We start from the raw sequence: 24,335 nt of genomic DNA, 5'->3' as shown, positions 1-24,335 counted from the left end.
GTAAAGTTATGGAAACGCCCACTGTCTCATTTCTTTACAGTCACAACATATTTGGCGACGAGGATGGCCTTTTTTTCGTCGTGGATTGTCGGCTTCGGTGTTATGTTCTGTCTTGGCCTCGCAAGTGACTGTAAGGATATCAAGTCTCCGTCTGTGTTACGACCTTTCAACATGCAGAGTAACAGTTTTGCTCCGTTTTCCCGAATGACGAACCCGTCAATAACTTTCTAGAACGTCTGGAATCTTATTTCAACATTCATAATATTCAAACATCCCGGGAAAAGGTTGATCATCTTACGGTTTTACTTAGTCCTGAACATTTTAACGTCTTTAAAAATACGTTAGTGCCAAAAACCGTCAAAGAGTGTACCTTTGAAGAATGCAAGAAAAGTTTATTGTCTCATTATGCTCCGATGACACGTGTGACAGCCGAGACATTTAAGTTTCACAGCAGATTTCAGCGCAATTGAGAATGCCTTTCGGATTTAATAGCTGATTTAAAACAACTTTCTATTAAATGTGAGTTTAATACTTTTCTTGATCGGTCCTTACGTGATCAGTTGGTGATTAGTCTTCGTGATAAGGGTATGGGTAATCACTTGTTACTTGAAGATACTAACCTAACTTTCAATAAAGCTTGTCAAATTGTCCTTGATATAGAAAGTGCTAATGTTTCCGCGGGCAAAATAGTGTTACGATTTACCGCAGATTCGTAAAGGATAGCCCAATTAAAGATTTTATCACACACACAGTTTTATTTATTTCCACTACTTATGTCACTTACAATTAATATTTTAAGATGGCAAATAATTAACTACACTTAAAGAAATGTCTATTCCCCAGTCACTCGTTTTCACACTCCGTACACCTCGCTGGGCCGCGCCTCTGGCGCAACTCTCGCCGCAGCACCCCTTGCGGACCTCCGTCGTAGGACTCCGTCGCCGCAAACCGCCGCCGCCGCCGCCACCTTTCCCCTTCGCTGAGATCCCACTCGACGCCTCGCTCAGAACTTCACTGACTCCGCTGCGCCCGCGACTCTATCGCCCGGAAACTCCGCCGCGGGAAAACTCCCGACTCCACTGAACTCACTTACTGCCTGCCCTGGAACCTTTGTCCAAGGACTTCGCCACTCTGCCGCACCCGCGGCACGGTCGCCCGGAAACTCCGCCGCGGGAGAACTCCCGACTGAACACTCCGAACTGACTCTTCTACTCACTCAGTCTCCGACTCTCTCGAATGTCGGCCCTACCTCCTTATATAGCCCTTGGGTTCCCGTCCAGAACAATCGGGCATGTCTCTGAGATATCGCGCGACCTTCGCCGTCGAAATGCCCAGAAACGCGTTGTGAGTCCTGTCGAAGGACGCGGCGGCTGCTCAAAGAACGCCGATAAACGCAACAAGCATCGTGTTCCCACAAAACGCGCCGATAAACATGTCTGAGTCCTTTTATGCCGCAGTGCGACCTCTTTTAAGTAACTCGATCTGAGGCAGGTGCGCGCTGCGACGGTCAGGATGTCGCGAGATAGTATGACACGAGATACCAGGGAGAGGATGCAGATGGAAGGGGGCGCAGACAGGCCGAACGAGCGCGGCGACGCCAAGCACTGCAGCCAAGCGCGATCGTAACAATAGTTTAGTCAACTCAACACCCTGGCAGAGCTTCAGATGTTTGGTCTCTACACGACGTGAAGAAAAATCATCCAGCGTCTTCGTCTCAAGTTGGTCAACGTAGCAGTGACTCCACGAAGTCGATCGCGATCGAAAAATTAAGGCCAGCGGTCTAGTTCTCCCCACACTACTTCAAAGCAGAGGAAACGATGTGGTCAGTGTCTTGTCAAGCATCAACCTAATCATTGTCCATCTTTGTCTTGGACATGTTATAATTGTGGCAAACGAGGTTACATTTCTAAATTTTGCCTTAGCAAGACTGTTCGCAACAATCTTATAACCCTTTCTTGTCATAGGATAAGTGAGTCATCCATTCCTAACCCAGTACAGTTAAGTATTGAAATTAATTGTTAGTCTATAGTGTTTGACGTCGATACTGGTTCAGCATGTACATTAGTTCCCATAAATATTTTCAAACAGTATTTTTCCAATGATGATTTAGTTAAATATGATGGAAAATTATTGGCAGCAAATGATCAAGCCTTACCCATTTTGGGAAAATGTGTTGTAAGAGTCAAGTACAATAATAAAGATTTTGGTACTTTCGAACTATTGGTAATGCTAAGGAAACATAACAAGGCTTTAATTGGTCGAGATTGGTTAGATGGAGGTAAGATCGTTGTAAATATTTTTGGACCCCTCCCTCCCCAAAAAACACGCCCAAAAAAAAGTATGTCTAAATATGTCACTTTTCACACCAAGTTCGAGTTCAGTCATCTCTGGCAAGGAATTTACAAGCTTTCAAAATTAAATATAAATGTATTTTAATAGCAAGGGTCCTATGAAAAGAAATATACCAAATAAAATCAAGCTGCTGTCACCAAACTAAGCATAAAACGGCCCAATGCGTGGTCGCTTTGTTATTGCTCCCGCGAGAGGCGAGACGTGGAATGTTAGAAGAAAGATAAAAATGCGGGGGAGACAGACGGCAGCCAGTGGGTTTCCTGCGTGGGGAATAAGTGGCGTAGCCTTTTTTTTTATGCTGGGTGAAGCGAACTTTTTCTGTCAACCCACGGGAAAAGATAATTGCTTGAGCTGTCAAAATAAACATCGCTGCGGCAGTTAAAACAAGTCGAGGGGGGCGTGCATCCAGATGGTCGCTGTGTATATCTACTCGGAAAACATAACATCTCAATTCATAACAAGATTCCTTATAACCTACACGTATTGCCAGATGTTTTCAGCCTGATCCATACAAGTTCTTTAGCCACGTTTTAAATGAAAACAACTGGCGGGCCAGTGTTGTGCCCTGTTTTGCAGACACATAAAGCTTTTATCAATTTGCTGACAGTTTTAATATATTTTTACTCTCGTTAAAATGAAGCAGATAACGAGATTCGTGAAATGGGGGTTGTCAAGCGCTGACAGCGGTCGACAGGAAGTGGTATCTATTTTTAGATATACGCTGCATACGGCAGTACAGCACTTGGCAAGAGAAATGCAGTAACACGCTACTCACCACAAGAAACTTATTTTCTGTCCGATTTCCTTCGGATTTTCGGCAATTTTTTCACGGTTCCTCGAAATCGGGTTGTAATAGAGAGGTGGTCGCAATAAATGGGGTCGCAAACAAAAAGGTTTTACTGTACTTCCTATTTGACAAGCATCTATAAACTAAACGCAAGGATGCCACCAAGAATGGTTATAAAATCCTGTATTAGACCATAAAAAAATCCTGTAAAATCCTGTAAGAAGAAAATTTCTGTAAACAGGTTTTTCATTCGCGCCAAAAAAATTTTTACAGCTAAGACACAGGTGAAAACTAAGTATTATAATCATATTTCTTCAAAAATCAGCTTTTCCTTCATTCCAGTTTCATAGGCCTACTTAAAAATAATAATAATGAATGTAGATAAAAAACTGACAAGTTTACATGTAAAGAATTAAGTACGAGTATGAGGTTCTCACAAAAATCACTTAAAAATTAGACACACAGACTATGACGTATTTGCAGGCATTTCTTGCCTGAACACTCCAATTGCTTTACTTCTTCAGGTTCCTAGCTTTTTTTTCTCAGCTCATCAGTGGGTTCGAATTCTAGCCCCAAATTTTTGGTCCTGTTGTGGCAGTGCAACAATGCATTCAACATTGGCATTTCTAAACATGACCTGTGTGCAGTTTTCACAATTTTCAAATTACTGAAAATTCTTTCTACAGTAGCATTGCTGTGAGGAAGGCAAAGCATCGCTTTAGCTAGTCTTGAAAGTAACGGAAACATTGGTTTTCCATTTTCTTCTGCTTCGGATACAGTGTGCCAGTAGGTGTCAATATCCATCACAGATGAATTTTCCTCAGGTTCCTTCATTGAGTATGAGATGAATTCTTCCTGTAGCTCGTCCCGTTTGTCATCTGGAATGATATTCGGGAACCTAACCACTAGTGCTTCCAGTTTTTTCAGTCACCAGATGACTTATGTGCAGGGTCCAAAATAACTATGTTTTTAAGTACTTCATCATTGAGGGGCAAGAGACGTTACAGTTCTTGGGCTCCTGTCTCATAAAAGTCCCTCACACTTGAAAAGAAGTTTTTTATTTCTTCTAGGGATGCATCAGCAGTTTCTAGAAAATTACTTGTTTTATGGCCTATGAACATGCCTGCATCTGTGAGCTGGTTTTCTCTCTTGTAATCAACAGCTGTAATTTCACATTTCTGTATGACTTCAAACTGTACAAAACTTGCAATGAATTGCCATAGAAGAATACATATTTGTGGATGGAGCTTGTGAACGGTCTTTTTGGAACATGACATTAAATTTTGTGAAACGAGGGAGTACTGCCTGAAGGAAATAGAAATAAAGTTTTGCTGCATCAAACTGCAAGGTAATTCTAATCCGTTTAAAAGCTTCAGAATTGGCCTCTTTTCTATCCAGTCTGTCAAAGTATTCTGCCAAAGCTGGCCATTGTTCTAAGAGACGCTCCACACAATTCAAAAGGGCCAACCACCTGGTAAAACAAGGCCGCAGAATACTATGGTTTTCTACTTCCATTAAATCTTCAATGGTGCTGAAATTATCTTTTCATTTGCCAGATGACTTGAAATGAACATACACATCTTTGGCAAGCTGCTCACATACGTACATCTGGTAACTGATTATAGGTGTGGGAAGCTGCTAAATGAGCAACATGGCATGTGCAGTGCAGAAACCACACATTTCCCTGATGTTGCCTCACACGTGAAAGTACAGAATTAAATTCACCTACCATGGCTTTGGCACCATTGGAGGACACGCTGAGACAGTTTTCCCAAGGGATACAGTCTTGTTCAAATGAAGAATTTACCAAATTAAATAAGTTTTCTCCACTAGTCTGACCACTTAATTCAAATACTTTATACAGGTGTTTCAACTTTATCTGAAACAAACACCCTGGCCATAACAACAACTTGCCTCGTGACAGTAACATCCATTGATTCGTCAATCAGTAGTGTAAAAACTGATGTTTTCATAACACTAATTATGTTTCCTTCAACACAGGAACCCAATGCCTGAACAATGATCTGGCTCGTTTTTGTACGCGAGCAGTGAAAATTCTTAGCAATTTCGCTGTCAGGAAACATCTGCGGGAAGAGTTTTGTGAAACTGTCGCTAAGTTTCATTGGCAAATTGTTTTCACAAATAAAATTCGCCCACATGAGCTCTGCATCTACAATTTTGTTGTCTGGTTTGCTGATGAAAGATGTGAGAGAAGTACTTTGTTCAGCAGCCCTCTGATTTCTCTGGTGTAACTGTGTGCTTTCGTGACGCCTAAGATCTTTCAGACCACCCTTTTGAATGTTAAAGTCCGACTGACACAATGAACACACTGCAGTAAAATCCGTTTTACCGGGTTTCAGCCACTTTAATTCTACTTCCCACTCACGTTTGTATCGTTTATACAGCGTCGATCTGGAGATGCCTTGCGTTTTCTTTCCATTACAATCTCCACAAAGATGCAAGCCAAATTTTTTGTACGTAACAATTACTTTAAAATGAACAGCAAACTGTAAACACTCCGTCAATCCATCATAGAAATCGTGATTGCACGGTATAACAGACTGTAAAAACACAGTCACAGATATCACTTCGCACAAATATTACTGGGCGTGTTCCGTTACACGCACAAATGCACCATCGCGCAGAAAAGAGAAACAGAACAAGGTGTCTAAAACAACTGTCATAGATATTACGATGCACGGTATACTTTCATCCGTGAAATAAAAAAATGCTTCCAGACATAAAAGGTAGTGCGTGAATTGTTATCATATTAGAAAAACTGAAACGACGTAGCAAAGTGAAGTGTCTCTTGATGACATGTTATCTATGAAGTGGAGCGGGAGCAGTAAGTAAATATTTATGTTTGAGCGTTCGTCAATTAAAATATCCGTAATTCGAAGTGCTTATCCATTAATCCGGTGTAACTTCAAAATATCCGTAAAAACGGATAAAATCCATAAAAACGGCAACCCTGAACTAAAGTGAGACATTAAAAAACAAATGAAAGTTAGCTAAAGACTGGAAATTAAATGTTTTGACATTCCTGTTCCGTGTGTGCGTGCGTGTCTATATACACACATACAGCAGGTAAACTGTTACTGTGTCACATGGCATTAGATTGATAGCAACTATTAATATATATGCTATTGAAACTCTAGCATTCACTTCTTCTAATGGCCATTGCAATGGGGTGTTCAATTTAGTTTTGTTCTTGTCCATGGTTGTTGGCGTTTATATATCCATTCAGAAAAATCAACAATATTAGCAAATCTCTAAAGACCAGGTAAATGTTACATACTATTTTACTATAAATATTTATTTTTTTAAATTCCAAAATGCATTTAATTCCTTATTGACATGTTTTCTAACACTTCGAAATAAAGAATATTTGTTTACTTAAAAATATTTGACATAGCATTCCATGCGAGTTTGTAGTACACCAAATTTCACTGTTGAAGTTAAGTCATTTGTGCGAAATAAATACACTTTTTTGATGTTTTAATGGGATTCCATAATCAATATCGTGAGCAATAAGACATGCAACAAGTATATTCTTTTTTTTCTTTACTACTGTCTCGCTAAACAGTAATGGGAAAATCCCATGAATGATTCAAAACACTGCATATTTGTCATTTCACACTTGAAACCAAAAAAAGATTTGCAAAGAGATTATTTGTACTCATTTCGTCACCTGTGTCAGTAAATAAACACCAACAACCATGGACTACAACACAAAAATGAACACCCCATTGCGGTGGCCATTAAAAGAAGTAACCGCTATAGTTTCAACAGCGTATATATTGATAGTTGCAATCAAACTAATGCCATGTGATACAGTAACAGCTTACCTGCTGTGTGAATCTGTAATGAAACAGACGTTGCAACTCAAAACAAAATAAAGTAAAAATTCTGTTTTTGATTCCAAATGAAATTGACATAAGTGTGTTTATAATAGTTCTAAACTAAAATACAGTTACCCTGGTTAACACTAATATGAAAATGTTTGAATAACTAGGGTTTAAATATGCAAATATGAGCTCATTTAATCACTAATTTGGGAACACAGTATTTTCATAAAAAGATTAAAGTTCTTCACAATTCGAATCCACGTTATTTTTAACTCATGAAAATTTTCTGGATCAATATGTAGAGTAGCAGACTCTGTAAAATAAGGCGAATATAAACTGAAATGAAAGATTGGTTTGGTAAGATTAAGTTAGGTTAGGATAGTTGCATAGTTAAAACACAATATTTTCTTTCATAATTAAAATATTTTAACAAATACCGTATTTATGCATAATGTCCGCACATTTCTTTTTAAATACTTGAAATGGAATTTTTAAAAATCCGCCAAAAGTCCACACCAGACAAAGCAACCTTGGCCACCCCTGAAAGGCACAGTAACGGGATGGAAATTTACCGATGCAACCTAAATGATAAGACTGACATAGCTGTCATTCCGGGAGGCCTGACATCTGTCCTGCAACCCTTAGACGTGTTTATAAACAAGCCGTTTAAGGGACATTTACGTAGACTGTATTCTGAATGGATGGCAGATGACAGTCATGAACTCACTCCAGGGAGCAGACTGAAAAGACCGTCACTAACACAGATATGTGACTGGGTGAAACAAAGTTGGGCACTTATCACTGACACTGTGGTGGTGAAAAGCTTTAAAAAGCTGGCATCACCATTGCTCTCGACGGGACTGAAGATGATGCTATTTGGGAAGATAGCGATAACGACGACAGGAGCAGCGATACAGAGGACGGTGACAGCGACGAGTCTGAAGTCGAATAGAACTGCTTTGTCGAGCAAGACTGCTACATTCTTTAGTCACTGTCATTTTTTTTTGTGGCGTAAAGTGTTGTTAAAATGCAGACTACCTAGAAGAAATTTTCTGAGTGCTACTACAGTGTCAATTTGTTTTAGGTACCTAAGTTAGGTAGTAATTTTTAATGTATGTAAATTTTTCAACATGTTTATCTAACATCGCGTTTGCTGAGAGGCTTTAATTTTGTTTTCATGTAAGATATGATACGCAACGTAAAAAAAAAAGTCAGCTGTTACAGAATGGACATACCTACATAAATTCTTACATGTCAGTAAGACAAGGCTCTGCTTTGTTTTTGTTAAAAATTCCTGCTCAGCCTTTTCCACACTCTGCACTCCTTCCCCCGCTTCAGTCAAGCAGGGCAGGAGGGGACTCGCATACACAGACGTATGCCGGTAACTTTTTTTATACACACAATGGGCAAGGGACAGGGAGGGATGCTCGCCGGCGCCGGCTAATGCAGACATTAGACATCTGCCCCGTGCCGTTAGTGGCCATCTTAATGAAAGATTAAAAAAATATCTTTTCACGCAAAGTGTTTATTTTGTGTACGCTGGCTGCGGCTTCTGAACGTAAGAGCGCACACGCGAGTGAGAGAAGAAAAAAAAATGAGTGGCGTCTTCCACTAATTGCCAGCACCCAATTATCTCGACACCTGTCACATTTCTCACGTCCGCTGCGGAGGGTCGCCAGTCACCAGCGCTCTGCGAAGTAGTGTGCCGCCGTTAATATTTTTCAAATGGGCCGAGGGAAGGGTGCCAATTATATGAAGCAGCGATTTTACTAATGCAATCCGCAGAACCGTGAGCATACGTAAAATCAGGGTACTAGTAAACTAATTATGAGGGAACAATTTTTTTACTCTACACAAAACATGTAAAATTTTTAGGAAAATTTTTTTTTCGGACTTCACATCATAATGTACGCAACCCATTTTTTTTTGTAAAAATATAGCCAAATTACTGCGGGCATTATGCGAGTAAATACGGTATATCATGTATAATTATTGTAGTTGATTTCACCAAATTAACTTTTCACATTAGTATTACTAGTCTAATTCTCCAGAAGCCACTACTATCTCACATTTATACTTTCCCTATGTATTTGTTAAATGTGAAAAAAAAGTATTTAGTGAGGTTCTAATTCTAATTCTTACTATTTAAATTCAGTATTCATATTTGAGAATAATTTGATATTTGTATTCAGTTCAAACTAAAAAGCTTATATTCAAACAGGTCTACAAATAACACATTATTTTACTAACAAATTTTGAAAGATAAAAATGGTTACTGCGAGTCATTCTTACAAGATAGACATATGCTGTCCCGGCCCTTTTTGTAAGCCTCTTTTAGACCTTCATTTCTGTAAAATATTAATTTGTTGTATCAGTCAAGTATAAGTCAGCGGAGGCCATGAAATGCCACCCTAAAAGCAACTTTTTCAACTTGATTACCTTACCTACATAACATTGAGATTTTGCCAGCTTTAAATTTAATATAAATTTATTACACACACAAACCTTTTGGAAGAAATTCTCTAAATAACCCATTGTTTAGTTTAGAACAAGCAAACTAACATAAAGACAGACACGGATAGCAAATTTGTTTAGTACTATATATTTAAAGAATACAAAGAAAAATGTTTAACAATAAACTGAAATGAGGTATAAAAAAAAATAAAATGCAGTTAGCAAAAGGAAATCTATGACTTTCAACACCATTACTTCTTAATTCTAGACTGTTTTGTGACTTTCGAAATCAGTCCAGTTTTTTTTATTTTTTAAAGACTTATATGACCTGTATACACCCTGTAAAAATATCTGCAGTTCATGAGTAGTAGTCATATCTTAATCTTGGTAGTTTATTTTAGATAAGTTTTAAAATTATATTGAGCAATGTTTATCTTTTTCACAGGTCTATTTTAATTTAAAACAATTATTTCTGTCTTCTTCCTGCCTGCGTTATCTTTTTATCTTTTTATTTCAGCAGTCTAGCGTGGGCAACATGAGTGTGTGTTGCTGGCCATTTTCAAAGATTTACTAACCATTACTTTCAAAATGGTGTCGATAGAAGTTACAAGTTTGAATGTAACTTATAAAGACGTGTAAGTGTCGACAACAGTATTTTGCAAAAAGTCACTGTATTTTCACTAGAAAAGATTTGACTAAAGATTTCTGTGGTAATGAGATTATATCAATGGTTCTCTGTGCCAGCTGGTTAAATAGCTGAGAACTGGCATTGGAACTGAGAGCTAGGACTGGCAGATCTCTAGTTTAGATATTTGTCATTTCAGAATAATGGAATTGATTCCATGAAAGTGATTTAAAAAACAATGCTGAAACATTCACAATTTTTAAAACTGAGTTATAGTTAAGTGTTTGTAATGTATGTGAGTGTGTGTGCAGTGCAAAGGGAATTTTCAAAAGTGAAAAATTACTTCTGCCACATTGGTAGTGAGTCAGAAACCGTAGTTGCAATAACAAAGGCTCCATGAGCAAGCATGTGAGGAAAGAGTGTGAGTGCTTAGTAAAACTAAATCTCAATTCACTGAATTATGAGCGTTCTGGACTCAAGAGTCGCAAGTGTGCGTGGTCCTCTAAAGAGGTAACAATATATAACCATAGGGAAGGGCGAGAGCCTGCTGTATTCAAGAGGGATAAGGGCAGAACGATTACGATTGGAAACAGAGTTATCCTAATACTATGGAAAACACTACTTTCAGCAATCTTCACTATCACAGCGAAGGTTTAGCCACAAACCTGCTGTTCCTTTCCGAGCACTTCCTCGAGCTGTATCCCATTTGCGTAGAGTTTTTCTGTGAGGAGGTTGATGATGTACTTGTTTTCTCTAAGCTCGTTGCGACAGTCACTCAACTTCTTAGTGAGGTGCAGGTTGCGCTGCTGGGTGGCAGCTATTTTCCCCTGCAGCTCCTGCACTTCCTCTGCATGCTGTCGCTTCAACTCCTCTACCTGCGGCCATTCAGCAGCGCATCAGCATGCAAGGTCACAGCACACTACTTCACACAGATATAATTCAGGTAAAAGTACTTCAGGTTCACATATTCGTCGAGGTAAGTCTATAGGAATGTCCTACCTTTGACAATTTTAAGTTGCATAAATTATAATAAAAGAATCTTATATAATAAATTTTTATTTTAAAAATCACATACCCATACAGCTCAAACTATTTATTTCCTCATAAGAGATAAATGTTTCATTAAAAAAAATTATTTCCCAAGCTTTATTGTGATCTATTGCTACCACCAATTATTCAATGAATTCATTTTATGACAGCAATAAGTACTGCAGTGGTTGTAGAAATTTAGGTAACTAAACATTATGTTCATACTCAGAGTTGAATCTTAAATATTTTCTTTATTATTTGCAATAAACCAGTTTTTAGCTTTAACTTAATAGACAAATACCACCTTGGTAAAACAATTACCATGGTAAAAACAATTTGCACTCTATGTTATTTAAAGCAAAACCAGTTATTTACACTTTTCAAGGGTTAAAAAAAGTGTAGCTTTTAGAAAAAGGGTAAACTGAAGGAAAACTAAAACTCAACTAATACTTACTGTATGCATTTCTTCTTCAACAAATACTTTAGCTTTACATTTATACTAGCCTATTAATATAACAACTATTCAAGCTATTCCCCAATATATCAAATAAAAACCACAAAAAGTTTGAATATATTATTAAATAAATTAATACTTACTTGTATTATAAAGTTAAATAAAAACTTTTAAAAAAAGTATTCCAAATGTTTTTGAAAGAGAATTTACACATCAAACAAATATTATAATTTTTTTTTTAGTTTCAAATTTAGTTGACCACATGTAACAAGTAGGTAAATAAAAATTATGAAACAAAAATATTATTTTGTATCAACTTAAAATAAAATGACAACATAAACCAAAACCATGACCCAAAACCAGAACGATAACTATCGTCATAGTACACACGAAAGAGTGATGGCTGTAAAATTTAGTTTACTTTGCACAAGACCAGGGTTGGGAAAAAAAGTTTTTTTTTTAAAAATCAAAAAAACATGATTTTATTGTTTTAAAATGTTTTTTTTTGTTTTAAACAGTTTGTCATGTTTTAAAGAGTTTTTTATGTTTAAACTTTTTTGTTTTTAATATTAATTTTAAACAAAACCACCACAATATGTTTTGCACATATTGTTTCAGCAGAAGTCCCATCAGGTGTAAGGTATATTGCTACACATTTTTGAATATGGAATTCCCTGACTTTGCCCGGTTTTCCCTAACTGTAGCAACCCTAATTGAGAGGGGAATGTTGTAACTGTAATGCAGGGAATTTTTTTGTCCATATTGTTGACAGTTGAGATGTCTGGTTTGTTTGTATTTGTTTATGTGCCAGTTAGTGCATGACTTAACTAGTAGTGAGTGATACATTTTATTATCTCATAGTGTCAAAAAGTGTAAAAATAAAAGAAGTAGTACATGACATAGTGTAATAATGAGTTCAACTGGTAGAAGAAAGGATCCAATATGGCAACATTTTATTGAAACAAGAAGTACTGGTAAAACTATGAGGGCAAAATGTAAGTTGTGTAAAGAAGACATGGTTGGACTAGTTGCTAGAATGAAACATATTGAAACAAAATGTAGACCTACCCACAGAAACAGTGCCCTGGAAAATAACACCAACTTAATGAGACAAGAAGAAGAAGAAGAAATGGACCTTTGTATTTTGTCTACCAGTACCAGTAGTACTGACGAGCAGTCCCCCACAAACTCTCTTTCATGCTTCCATCAACCTGGACCATCTCAGGCTCAGCTCGGTAAGAAAGTTTTTTAATTATAGTACAGTAAACTCCCGGTATACCGCGCCCCGATAGATCGCGGAATCGGGTATATCGCGGGTCAAACCATGTCCCCCAATCAGAAATTAATAATAATAATAATAACACAGTAGAACCTCGTTAATTCGTGATGGTCGGGACCGAGATAATCACGGATTACCGAATTTCACGGACTAGCGATTAAAGCCCGGAAGGTCTTGTCAAGCTTCTCAGATACCGGCGTGCAGCTGGGTTAAGGCCAAGGTCATGTGACGTAACATCTACCGAGGCTTACTGCGCCATGGCAGCAGATGGATATAAATAGTAAACTCTCCATTATTCGTGTTAATTGGGACCCGCCGATGCCCGGCTAATTAAAATCCTGTAAAAAAAAAAAGTAATAAACCCGGATAATCCGTTCACGGTAAAGACCGTCTTCGAATTAGTCTCGGCTTAAAAAAAATACGGCACTGCCTAGCCATTAGTTCACGGTCATTTACAACAGCCGAAGAGAGAAAGATAAGATCGTGCTGAACTTGCACACATAAATTTTGGGTAGCCCCCCCCCCCCCCCCTCTCAATCTTCCCACTTCGTCCAGCCGAATGCCAGCCAGACACGTCACTCGCCAGGCGCCTGCCGTGCGTTGGCGGGTGGAAACAAACAAAGGGAGACGGGAAGCAGAAGTCAAGACATCCCCCTCAAGTTTAAAGAGTGACAAATGTGACAGCTGAAAGGGGGACGACACAAAGGGTCGGTACAAACAGCGTTGCAGAGTTTGGCGGCCCATGCGAAGGCTTGCAGTGTTTGCCGGCCGCCGGCCCGCGTGACGTTAATTTTAAGCGCTGACAATTTTTACTTCTCTTTTTTTTCTGCACTTTTAAATCGTCCCGGATTATCCGATTCCCGAATTAGCGCGTCACGGATTAACGAGTTTCTACTGTAATAATAATGGAATAAATGATTGACAGCCGATTAGGATAATTTTGCGTTGTAACTCACAAACTAAGCATCGGGCAGAAAAAAGCCTAGGCGTAGAAAATGTCCGCAGTGAAATTCTAAACAAGATATCTCCGTACATTATTCCTCTATCTTGTAGTGATTTCAAATTATGATCCAATCCAGACCAGTGTTATTTTCTGAAACATTAGTTCTTAACATTTTTTTTAACCCACAAATAAAGCATCGGACAGGGGACCCGATAAAGCCTACCGTCCAGCGACATTATCCAGCGTGACTCGGCTGGGGATTGATTTTGGATAGGTTTGGTTGACGGCAAGCGCTTGGAGGGGAGAGGCGAGCCGAGAATATGCGACCAAGACACCCGGGTAGAGCGGTAGACGGGAGGAGTGGAATATAAGCGCCAGTGATGAGAGGGGCGATTAAGGCCGGGCTTCAACCAAATTCACTCCGGCCGCGGTATAGGCATTTACATGCAAAACAAATTCCCGCGCGATTTCTACAATTTTTGTGAAAACGGCGTCAAACAAAAGCTATGTTGTAGATTTTGAAGACCTTAACAGCGCTATATCTTTAAAAGTTTTAATTTTTTATTTCAAGATGGTGATATTATGTGATATAATATTCAAAGTATCATATTTTTCAGGCTATTCATTTAATCGCTTAAACGGCTGTACTGGAACCTTGACTGAGTTGAATTCTTTAAAAAAGTCAGCGGGACTGATACTCTATCTTTAAAAACATAGTCACAGGATGATTATTTGTAATGGAAACATTGAGGCCGCGAGGCCCAGCACGTGGTTGTGGACGAGGGGTGCCAGGGGGGAAGAGGATGACGCGCTAGGTGGCGGAGACAGGCTGCCGTGTTGCCAGCTCCTTCCTGGAAGGTCACCCACCCCTCGCGACTGTGAGCCAGGGAGACGAACACGGGCTAGTCATCTGTCACGCCTTGCGCGCGAGGTACTGACATTTCTGACAGTTCTGCATTTACAACTTCACTGGTTAGTGTTTAACTCTTTACAGGACAGAAAATAAAAACAAAAACTGATAGCATGATGGTCATGTATTAAAAACAGTATAAATTGTTCTCGCGCAGTTCGTCTTCACAAATTAAATTTGTTCATTATTTTAAATAGCTTTTTCTGTGGTCGTTTTTTCGTATATAATTTAGGAGGATTTTATGTCACACTGTTATGCACACCGGCGCTTCATCGAAACAATCCTGTCTAAACCAAATGTTTATTAAAATTTTTAACTTCACATTTATTGTGACACAGATCTCAAATTCCTATCTGAATATCTACACATACTTGATCAATTTTTATTTTAATAACGAGTTTAAAAAATAACATAGAATAGCTTTTGCTATCTTTAGGTTTAGGCTTCTCCTGAAAATGCAAATGTTTCTGAAGACGCACAAACTATTACATTATGAAGGTTTGCTTCAAACTTTGATATTATTGGTAGACCTGAGTAGATAAAAAAATATAGCGACACTCACATTCTGTCAATTAGAACTTTTTGTAATAAATTTTTTTTATGGCGTTGAGGCCCGTGGTTAGTTGCGCCCTCGGCTACCTTGCATGAGGGGAAGGGATGGGGAAAGGTGTTTGGCGCCAGCGTCTCACCGAGGTCACTCATTCTCTCTTTTTTAGTATTAGTGTGACGCTCGACTACGTGTGACTTATTCAATGAAATTTATCAAGTCTTGGTACGCAGTGTGCGATTATCGGCAGCACAAAATGTCTCAAGAAACGGCCACAATTATCAAAGCGAAAGAAATCCGCAAAAAAAGAAAATGATTCTGGCACGTAGGCCTACTGCTAAAAATAAAAAGTATGTACATGTGTTATATATATATTATATATACACGGATATGAGACATTTATATTTGACATACTGTAAAACTTTTAAAATATTATTGAAAACAGAATACTGGAAATTAATTTTTAACATTTGTAAGAGTTGTTAAATATATTTGCTCTAAAACCATTTCAAACGAATTTAACGTTTCATTTTATGCGTAAAAATAAGCCTATAGTTTGAAAATGTATTAATGATACATTACACATTATTTTTCTAGTGACAATGTTAGCCGTAAAATTGCGGATGCATGCGGGGCAATTTTGATTTTTATATGCAGCTATAGTAGTATATAATAGGGGCGCCGAGCGCACGGGTTCTGGGTGTGGATTGTGATTGTCTGTCCGCCATATTGGATTGTGACGTCACGGCGGCCATCTTGGATGAGTGTAACGGGACATAGCGGAACGGGACAAGTTTGACCTTGACCCCGGCGGCCATTTTGGATCCGCCATCTTGGATCCGCCATTTTGGATGACGTCATTGTGTTCTCGAAAATTCCGGCATTGTGTTTTCCGCCATATTGGATGATGACGTCACCGTTGCATTTTCCGTTACGGCCGCCATCTTTAACTTTTTTATTTATTATCCGATTTTAATGAAATTTTTTTTAAAATTTATAAAAAAAATTCAATTAATAAAAAATATTTAAAAATCATACATTAACGACACGGAGCTCGGAGTCCTCAGTTCGAACCCGACGAACGCAAAAAAAAATAAAAATGGCGACCGATCCTTCCTCCGTGGTGACTTTTGGCAGACTAACTCCCACCACTTTTCTTAAAGCATATATATCGTCACCTAGTATGACGTCATGTCCGCCATCTTGTCTTCGTTGCTGGAGACCACCATCTTGTTTTCGTCGGCGAGAGTGCGCTGACGCCATGTTAGTTTAGTTCTTATCCGCTAGAGTGCAGTAATCATTTATTATTACTGAGGTTCCCGCCATCTTGAAATTTGGCCGCCATCTTGGAAATCCGTAATTATTTAGCTAGGAATTCGGGAAAAGTTCCAAAATTCATTAAATAAATCACTCATTAACTGACATATTGATTCGACGGATTCCCGTCTTTGGTTCGATACCCGATCGATGCAATAATGTTTAATTTTATGTAAAAAAAATAATTGCCATAAACCATGTTCAAAATTCATTAAATAAATTGACAATAAATATACTGATTGAATAGATCGAATAAGGTCCTTGGTTCGATCCCTGACCGATACCAAAAAACAACTTTAATTTTAAAAAAGTATCACTAAAGTGTAAGGTTTGAGAAAATAAAAACTCCACAAGTTCTTTTAAAAAAACTTTTATTACATACATACTACACTACTACAAGTACAAAAAAAATACACAGACAAATTACTAAAGCCTTGCGGATTTCTCGACGTCTGCATCTGCCACCCACGAATTGAAGCGAGGTGGAAAGCCCCACCACTTGACGTAGGACAGTCCATTTCTTCGTTTTATAATCTTCTCCACCAAGTACGTATCGGGATACAACGTAGGCTGAATCTCTTCGGCATAGAAGCCGCCATGGATAGGTTTGTGGTCCAAATCTTCGAGGTAGTAGGTCCTAGGCTCTGATTCACGAACATGTGTCACACGGAAAAGTTCGGGACTCCAGTTTGCAGTGAAACCTTTCTCGAAGATACCTTTCTGCTTGGAGATTCGCACAATGTCACCGACGTTAGCTTTACGCTTTCGTGGATCTTTCTTCTTCGTGTTGGGAAAAACTGTTTGAAGCAGGCGATTATCCTTTACGTCCTTTGGCTTCATTTTCGTGGTAGAATGCACAGTGGAATTATACTCGCTTATTAGTTTCGGCAAGATGTCAAGCCACTTGTAATTTCCGTTAGCCGTGAACTGCCGCCACATCTTGGAACGCAAAGTTCTGTTAAACCTTTCGACAACGGAGGCTTTGACGTTACTAAATGTAGAGTAGTGTTTGATGCCATACTTCTTCATCAAAGCCTTGAAGGTCGCATTGTAGAATTCTTTCCCGAGGTCCGTTTGCAGGTGCGACGGTACACGTCCATCATGCAAAATAATGTTCATGGCCTTGGCTACGTCAGTTGCAGTCTTTGATTTGACAGGTCTAGCCCAAGCGAACTTGCTATAAACATCGATGACTGTCAACATGTACTTGAAACCTTTATTCAATCGGGAATATGGTATCATCTCAACAAGGTCCGCCTGGAATAAATCATCAATTCCACGAACTATGACTTTGCGACGAAGGTATTTCCGTCTAGCAGGAGCATGAAGTTCGCGAGCGATTCCGGTTCGACTCATTGTATGTAGCCGGCTTCCTTCAGTTCTTCAAGTATGGAGACTATTTCGTTGATGTGCGAATAGTTTCCTACACTAAGCGATGCATGTAGAATTCTAAGGCGATCAACTAATTCATTAGGGTCGTCCCAATATACATAGTCAAATGTCTGACCACTTTCTAGCTTTTTTAAACCTTGGCCATGTATTGTTAGTTCACTGAAGAGATTAGCGAGAATGTCGATTTTTTCATGATCTACGTCTTTATATACACCACTATCTGGATCGTTATCGCGAAAATGTGCATTGGTTAGCTCTAGCAGTTTTTTGTACTCTTGTAAGTCGTTGTGAGAATATCCTTTAGGCTCCCTGCGAAACAGCAATTCGTACAGACCCGGAGTTCCGCGCGTTTTGAACTCTGCTACGCGCACGATATTTCCTGGTAGAAAGTCTATTTCTTTAGCACCGAGGAACCATTTATTATGTTTTCTGTACACTCCGTAGGTCGTGTCATTATTCCGGCTCGTAAACGATATCAGGTATGGTCGGACCATTGCATTAACTTGATGTCCCTTTTTCGGTATTTTTTTCTTGTGCATGGACTCTGTACTTGTTAAGTCCTCTTCTTTTCGATCTGGTTCATACTTTCTCTTCTTTACAGTCGACATTTCATCTTCAACTTCTGTCTTCACAATGAAGGCTGGTTCTTCCTTGTTTTTAAGTTCGTCGAGGCGACTAGTGATTGGTTTAAATATCTCCTCATTTTCCATCTCACGTGCAAGTCTGGTTCGTCTAGCAAGTAAATATTTTTCGCGAACAGACTGTATAGCTCGATGAAGGTCACTGGCCAGGTCCGACATTGTACTGGCTGAAAACTTATTGCAAGACCTCCTTTTATACTTTTCTATTCGTTCGCAGAAACTTCTTTCTTGTGTTTGGCCAAATCTGAATTTGTTGTCGATTGAGATAGTGATGCTTTCAGACTACTTTGAAAAGTCCTCAGATCGTCCCGTCTTTGTGCATTCGAAACTTCGATCATGTCGCGAATGCGAGAATCCGAAGCTTCCACGCGCTGGTCTATGGCTACGAGGTACTCAAGTAATTCCTTTTTCACCCCGTCTATTTTTTGAGCCAGTAGCGAAATGTATTTGCGGATAACGTCGTCATGAGACTTGAGAGCAGTACGTAAGTCTCGACTGCTACGACCGAATTTCGAAATGCTATGACTCATGTTTGGTGATAAACTGATCGAAACCTCGTCTGTACCTGCCCTTATATAGAGGCCAGTCTTTGACTATAACTAGGAATCCGTGTTCTTCTTTCCAACACAAGGAGCACATGTCTTTGAATTCCTGGAATGTCATGTCGGTGTTTACGTGATCATCATAAGCGTGGCGTAAATTAAGTTCGTCCATGCGAAACAAAACTATGACATTTGCGTTGTCTCGTAGGAGATGTTTTGGAATACGACTGTACGTCTGACACAGGTAAACGCAGTCTACCTTGGCGTGTCTGCCCATGGAAAAGTACTCTTGTATTATGCCTTGTTTCTCGCACATCACATCGTCGAAAACAAACACGGAATTGGCTTTTGCTTCGCTTGGAGGTACAACATCGGTATTATCGCTAAACGGAAAATACTCCAGACCATCCACAGATCGTAGAACAGTTGCTAGGCGCTGGTACTTTGGCTGTTGCAACGACTTGGAATACAAGTAAACGTTCTCGAACCGAAGACCGTTTGGCTCCTCCAGTAAACTCAGTAAAACACACGTTTTACCGCAGTTGGACGGACCCGCCATTATGCAACGTACGGCAGAAGGCAACAGTAAGCCATGTCGTGATTCACGCGCACTAAATACATCGTCTTGCGTAATGCGCACGGGCAAACACACGTCTTGCTTGACGACCTGTATTGTACTAAGGTAAATGTATAAAAGAAGCGTATTTATACTTTCTGGTCAGTTGTGCGTAATGACTCGAAGAGGTAAGAACAAAAAACACATCGGCGCAGGACTCGTGAACTCTCTGATAAACAATCTACCATTCGAGCTACACATTCCCGGCTACAGATTTTGCGGCCCCGGCACGAAACTAGCGAAAAGGTTAGCTCGTGGTGACGTGGGCATTAATTCTCTCGACGAAAAGTGCAAGCAGCACGATATCGCATATTCATTAAGCAAGGATCTGGAATCCAGGCACCGGGCCGACGAGATATTGGCACAGGAAGCCGAAGATATAAGTAAATCGTCGAACGCGGGACTAGGAGAGAAAATCGCAGCGTGGGGCGTATCTAAGATCATGAAGGCAAAGACGAAATTAGGACTGGGTGCTCGTCGAACCAGCTACATCAAGTCAAAGACTAACTCACGCAAGACCAAGAAGCGCAAGATCGGTGCAGGCGTGCAAAAAGCCAAGCAAAAACTACAGACTCTCGACAAGAAGATTATAGGAGGATTTCTTCCTTTGCTTTTGCCTGCATTGGGTGCTCTCGGAGGCCTTATCGGTGCAACGAGCGGTATAGTGCGGGCAGTCAACACTTCGAAGAATGAGCGCAAGCAGTTAAAAGAAGCACAGCGACACAATGCCAGCATGGAAGCCATTGCCATCGGTAAAAAAAACGGCGCAGGACTGTACTTGCATCCTCACAAGACAGGACGAGGCATGAGAAAGAAACGTGTAAAGAGAAAATCCTAAGTTCCCTACCGAAACGACCGCTCACCAACGTAGATTTAATAAAGTACGCACGCAAACTGAAAATACCAAATTTCCGCGGCGTGTTTATGCGAGACACTTTGCCCAGCAAGCCAAAGACACGTGAGTGCGCCATAATTAATTTAGACACGTCGGCGGGTCGCGGCACGCACTGGGTGGCGTACATAAAGTCTGGAAAAAAAGCTACTTACTACGACAGTTTTGGAAATTTACGCCCTCCGCCCGAACTTAGGCGGTACCTGGGCCGGTCCACTACGTTGTTTTACAATTACGAAACGGAACAGAAGCCTAATCAAACAAACTGCGGACACTTGTGTCTTCGCTTTTTAACAAACAAAAATTAGCTGACAAATAAAAATTGCTACTTAAAGGTTGTACAGTGATGTTAATTTATTAGTCATGTCGATAACACTTACCCTGACAGGTCACGCATCTGAGCTGCGGGCGGTTCATTTCCCGCCTCTGGATTTAGACGGAGAATGGTGTATCGGACTCGTAGATTTTCAAACGTATAATGCCATACCGAACATTGACGAAGAAAATTGCAAGATTTGCTTCCTGAAAAGTGATGGGACCGCTCATGAAATACGGTTACCTGTTGGCTCTTACGAAATTGCCGACATTGCAAATTACATCAGGGATATGTTACCACAGGATGTAGACTTTCAACTGCGTGGAAATCCAAACACTCAAAAAAGCATTCTAACATGCAGTGAAAATGTCGACTTTACGAAACCTGGCACCATAGGTACCATGCTCGGATTCGAATCAAAGGTTTATGATACGGGAAGAACGTACGAATCTACGCGCGCAGTAAACATTTTGCCTGTGAATGTCATAAGAATAAACTGTAATTTGGCAAGTGGAACGTATCTCAACGGAAGACTAAGCAACATGCTGCACGAGTTTTCGCCGATGGTCCCGCCAGGATATAAACTGGTCGAAGTACCGCAAAGTATCATTTACGTTCCAGTCGTCGTGAAGTGCGCACACGAAGTCGTCGTCCGAATCGTTGACCAGCGAGGACGATTGGTGAATTTTCAAGACGAAGAAATTACATTACGTCTGCACTTGAAGCGATGGGCATAAAGTTCGTAACACCGAACAATTATAAAAGAAATCGTATTGCCGTGAACAAGAACAGTTCTCTACCAGACATCGGTGCATTAACACCTGACAACATAAAGTATCTTCTCAGTATTGGACAAGTGCCCAATAAATATGGAAGACGAAATCCTCAACGTGGAAGATCCGGTCATTTTTGATGACAGCATTACGAAAATGGAATTGCACGAGTACCAGCCTTTCCTGCTCGGACCGTACGCACTACCATCGGAAGTACGCATTGCAGTACAGCACCAAGATATTTGTACTTTACCTTCGCAGTCATTTCTACGTATAAGAGGCACGCTTACAAAAGCGGATGGTACGCATCCGACAACGACGTCAATATCCTGCAATGGTATTCTACACCTAATCGAGCGCATTACTTATGTACTCAATGGCGTCGAGGTAGACCAGACGAGAGATGTAGGCATAACATCTGCTATGAAAAATTACCTTTCGCTCACGCCAAATGAACTGTCTGCTGCAAAGATGGCCGGTTGGGCTCTCGAGGATGAATATAAGCTTCCGGTTTATGCCGAAGGGAAGTTCGAAGTTTGTGTTCCTCTGTCCATGCTTCTTGGATTCGCTGAGGACTACAAGCATATAATCATTAATTCGAAACAAGAGCTCGTACTGCTTCTAGCCAACACGCACATTAATGCAATTGTCGCCGCTGCAGAAAACCCTCAAGATGTCTCGCTAACACTACAGTCTATCGAGTGGATGCTGCCCCACATCCAAGTGCGCACCGTTGAACGAGTCAAGATGTTGAAGAACATAGAAAATGGCAAGAATTTCGATGTGCCATTCCGATCCTGGAGCCTGGAAACTTATCCTGGCTTGCCTCATAGTCAGCGTATCAATTGGATAGTAAAGTCCAGCTTCGCTACGGAAAAACCAAGATACATCATCGTCGGGCTTCAGACCGGAAGACAGCTCAATGCAGGAGTAAGTCGCTCCGTATTCGATAACTGTCAAATACGCAATGTAAAAATATTTTTAAACAGCGAAAGTTATCCGTACGTTGACATGAACATGGACTTTGAAAGTGGAAGATTCCTTCTAGCATATCAAATGTATGCCAAGTTTCAGCAAGCTTACTATGGACGGAGACAGTCACCGATACTGAGTCCCGACAGTTTCAAGAACAAGGCACCGTTAATGGTGTTTGACGTTTCCAAACAGGATGATCGAATAAATTCAAACATCATCGACTGTAGGATTGAGATAACGACTAGCGGAAATATTCCACCAAACACCTATGCTTTTTGTCTGATACTTCACGATCGGCTTGCATCGTACAATTGTCGAGACAAACTTGTGAAAATCCTGACATAAATACTGTTTCGTTTTCGATAATAATTTAGTTACGACCGAGCATTGCTAGCGACAAGATGTACTGCAACCTGCAAGGTTTCCAGAGTCAAAATGGATTCGTGCTCAAGGAAATTAGCGTCACCTCTGGAGACAAGACTCGAACCCGCAGCTTCCGACCTCCGTATCCTTGGAAACTACTAGACGAAAAAAGCAAACGGTCGAACGAATGGCTATGTAAATATTATCACGGACTAGAGTGGGACGAAGGAAAAATTCCGTACCACCAAGTGAAAAACACTATTGGAGATTTACTAGTTCAAAACGAAATAATCTACGTAGCCGGACCCGAACAGAAGAAATGGCTGAGCAAGTTGTGTGACGACGGAGCAGCTGAAATCGTAGATATACAGACCGACTACGGCTGTCCTTCCCTGCGCAAGCTTAGTGCAATATACGACATGCAGCCATGTGACAAGTTTGAACGTGTCTCTGCCTGTACAAACTCGCAGCTAATGCAGAAATGGCACACACAATGTTAGTAGGAGCCTGCATATATTACTGCTACATCAAAAACTTCTCCCGACTTGTGAGACCCCAGGTTACAAAACATCAACATAAGATTTATATGTGTAAGATGTGCTTTAAGTATTTTGCTAATCAACCTCGAAAATCAGGACTCACAGCTATACAGTGTCTTGAACAGCACAAGATTAAATGCGGAAATAAATCTTAACCAAGGCTTTAGTAATTTGTCTGTGTATTTTTTTTGTACTTGTAGTAGTGTAGTATGTATGTAATAAAAGTTTTTTTAAAAGAACTTGTGGAGTTTTTATTTTCTCAAACCTTACACTTTAGTGATACTTTTTTAAAATTAAAGTTGTTTTTTGGTATCGGTCAGGGATCGAACCAAGGACCTTATTCGATCTATTCAATCAGTATATTTATTGTCAATTTATTTAATGAATTTTGAACATGGTTTATGGCAATTATTTTTTTTACATAAAATTAAACATTATTGCATCGATCGGGTATCGAACCAAAGACGGGAATCCGTCGAATCAATATGTCAGTTAATGAGTGATTTATTTAATGAATTTTGGAACTTTTCCCGAATTCCTAGCTAAATAATTACGGATTTCCAAGATGGCGGCCAAATTTCAAGATGGCGGGAACCTCAGTAATAATAAATGATTACTGCACTCTAGCGGATAAGAACTAAACTAACATGGCATCAGCGCACTCTCGCCGACGAAAACAAGATGGTGGTCTCCAGCAACGAAGACAAGATGGCGGACATGACGTCATACTAGGTGACGATA

The 24,335-nt window shown here is 39.9% G+C and overlaps 1 protein-coding gene across 10 annotated transcripts in view; it reads right to left on the bottom strand.

Annotated features, from left to right (window-relative positions):
• LOC134527962 (oocyte zinc finger protein XlCOF6-like) overlaps positions 1–24,335 on the bottom strand; it is a 93,393-nt gene that overhangs the window by 27,427 nt on the left and 41,631 nt on the right. For 8 of the 10 annotated variants that reach the window (XM_063361063.1, XM_063361061.1, XM_063361065.1 and 5 more), the window contains one exon: positions 10,732–10,941. In XM_063361063.1, the coding sequence (XP_063217133.1) occupies positions 10,732–10,941 (210 nt within the window). Of the gene's footprint in view, positions 1–8,943; positions 10,942–24,335 lie in introns of those variants that run through there. The other 2 variants (XM_063361068.1, XM_063361067.1) reach the window with 1 other exon arrangement.

This window comes from Bacillus rossius, chromosome 1, assembly GCF_032445375.1.
Source record: "Bacillus rossius redtenbacheri isolate Brsri chromosome 1, Brsri_v3, whole genome shotgun sequence".
Classification (NCBI taxonomy): domain Eukaryota; kingdom Metazoa; phylum Arthropoda; class Insecta; order Phasmatodea; family Bacillidae; genus Bacillus; species Bacillus rossius.
The sequence above is the reverse complement of the archived record's forward strand: the minus strand, read 5'-3'. Positions and strand labels throughout refer to the sequence as shown.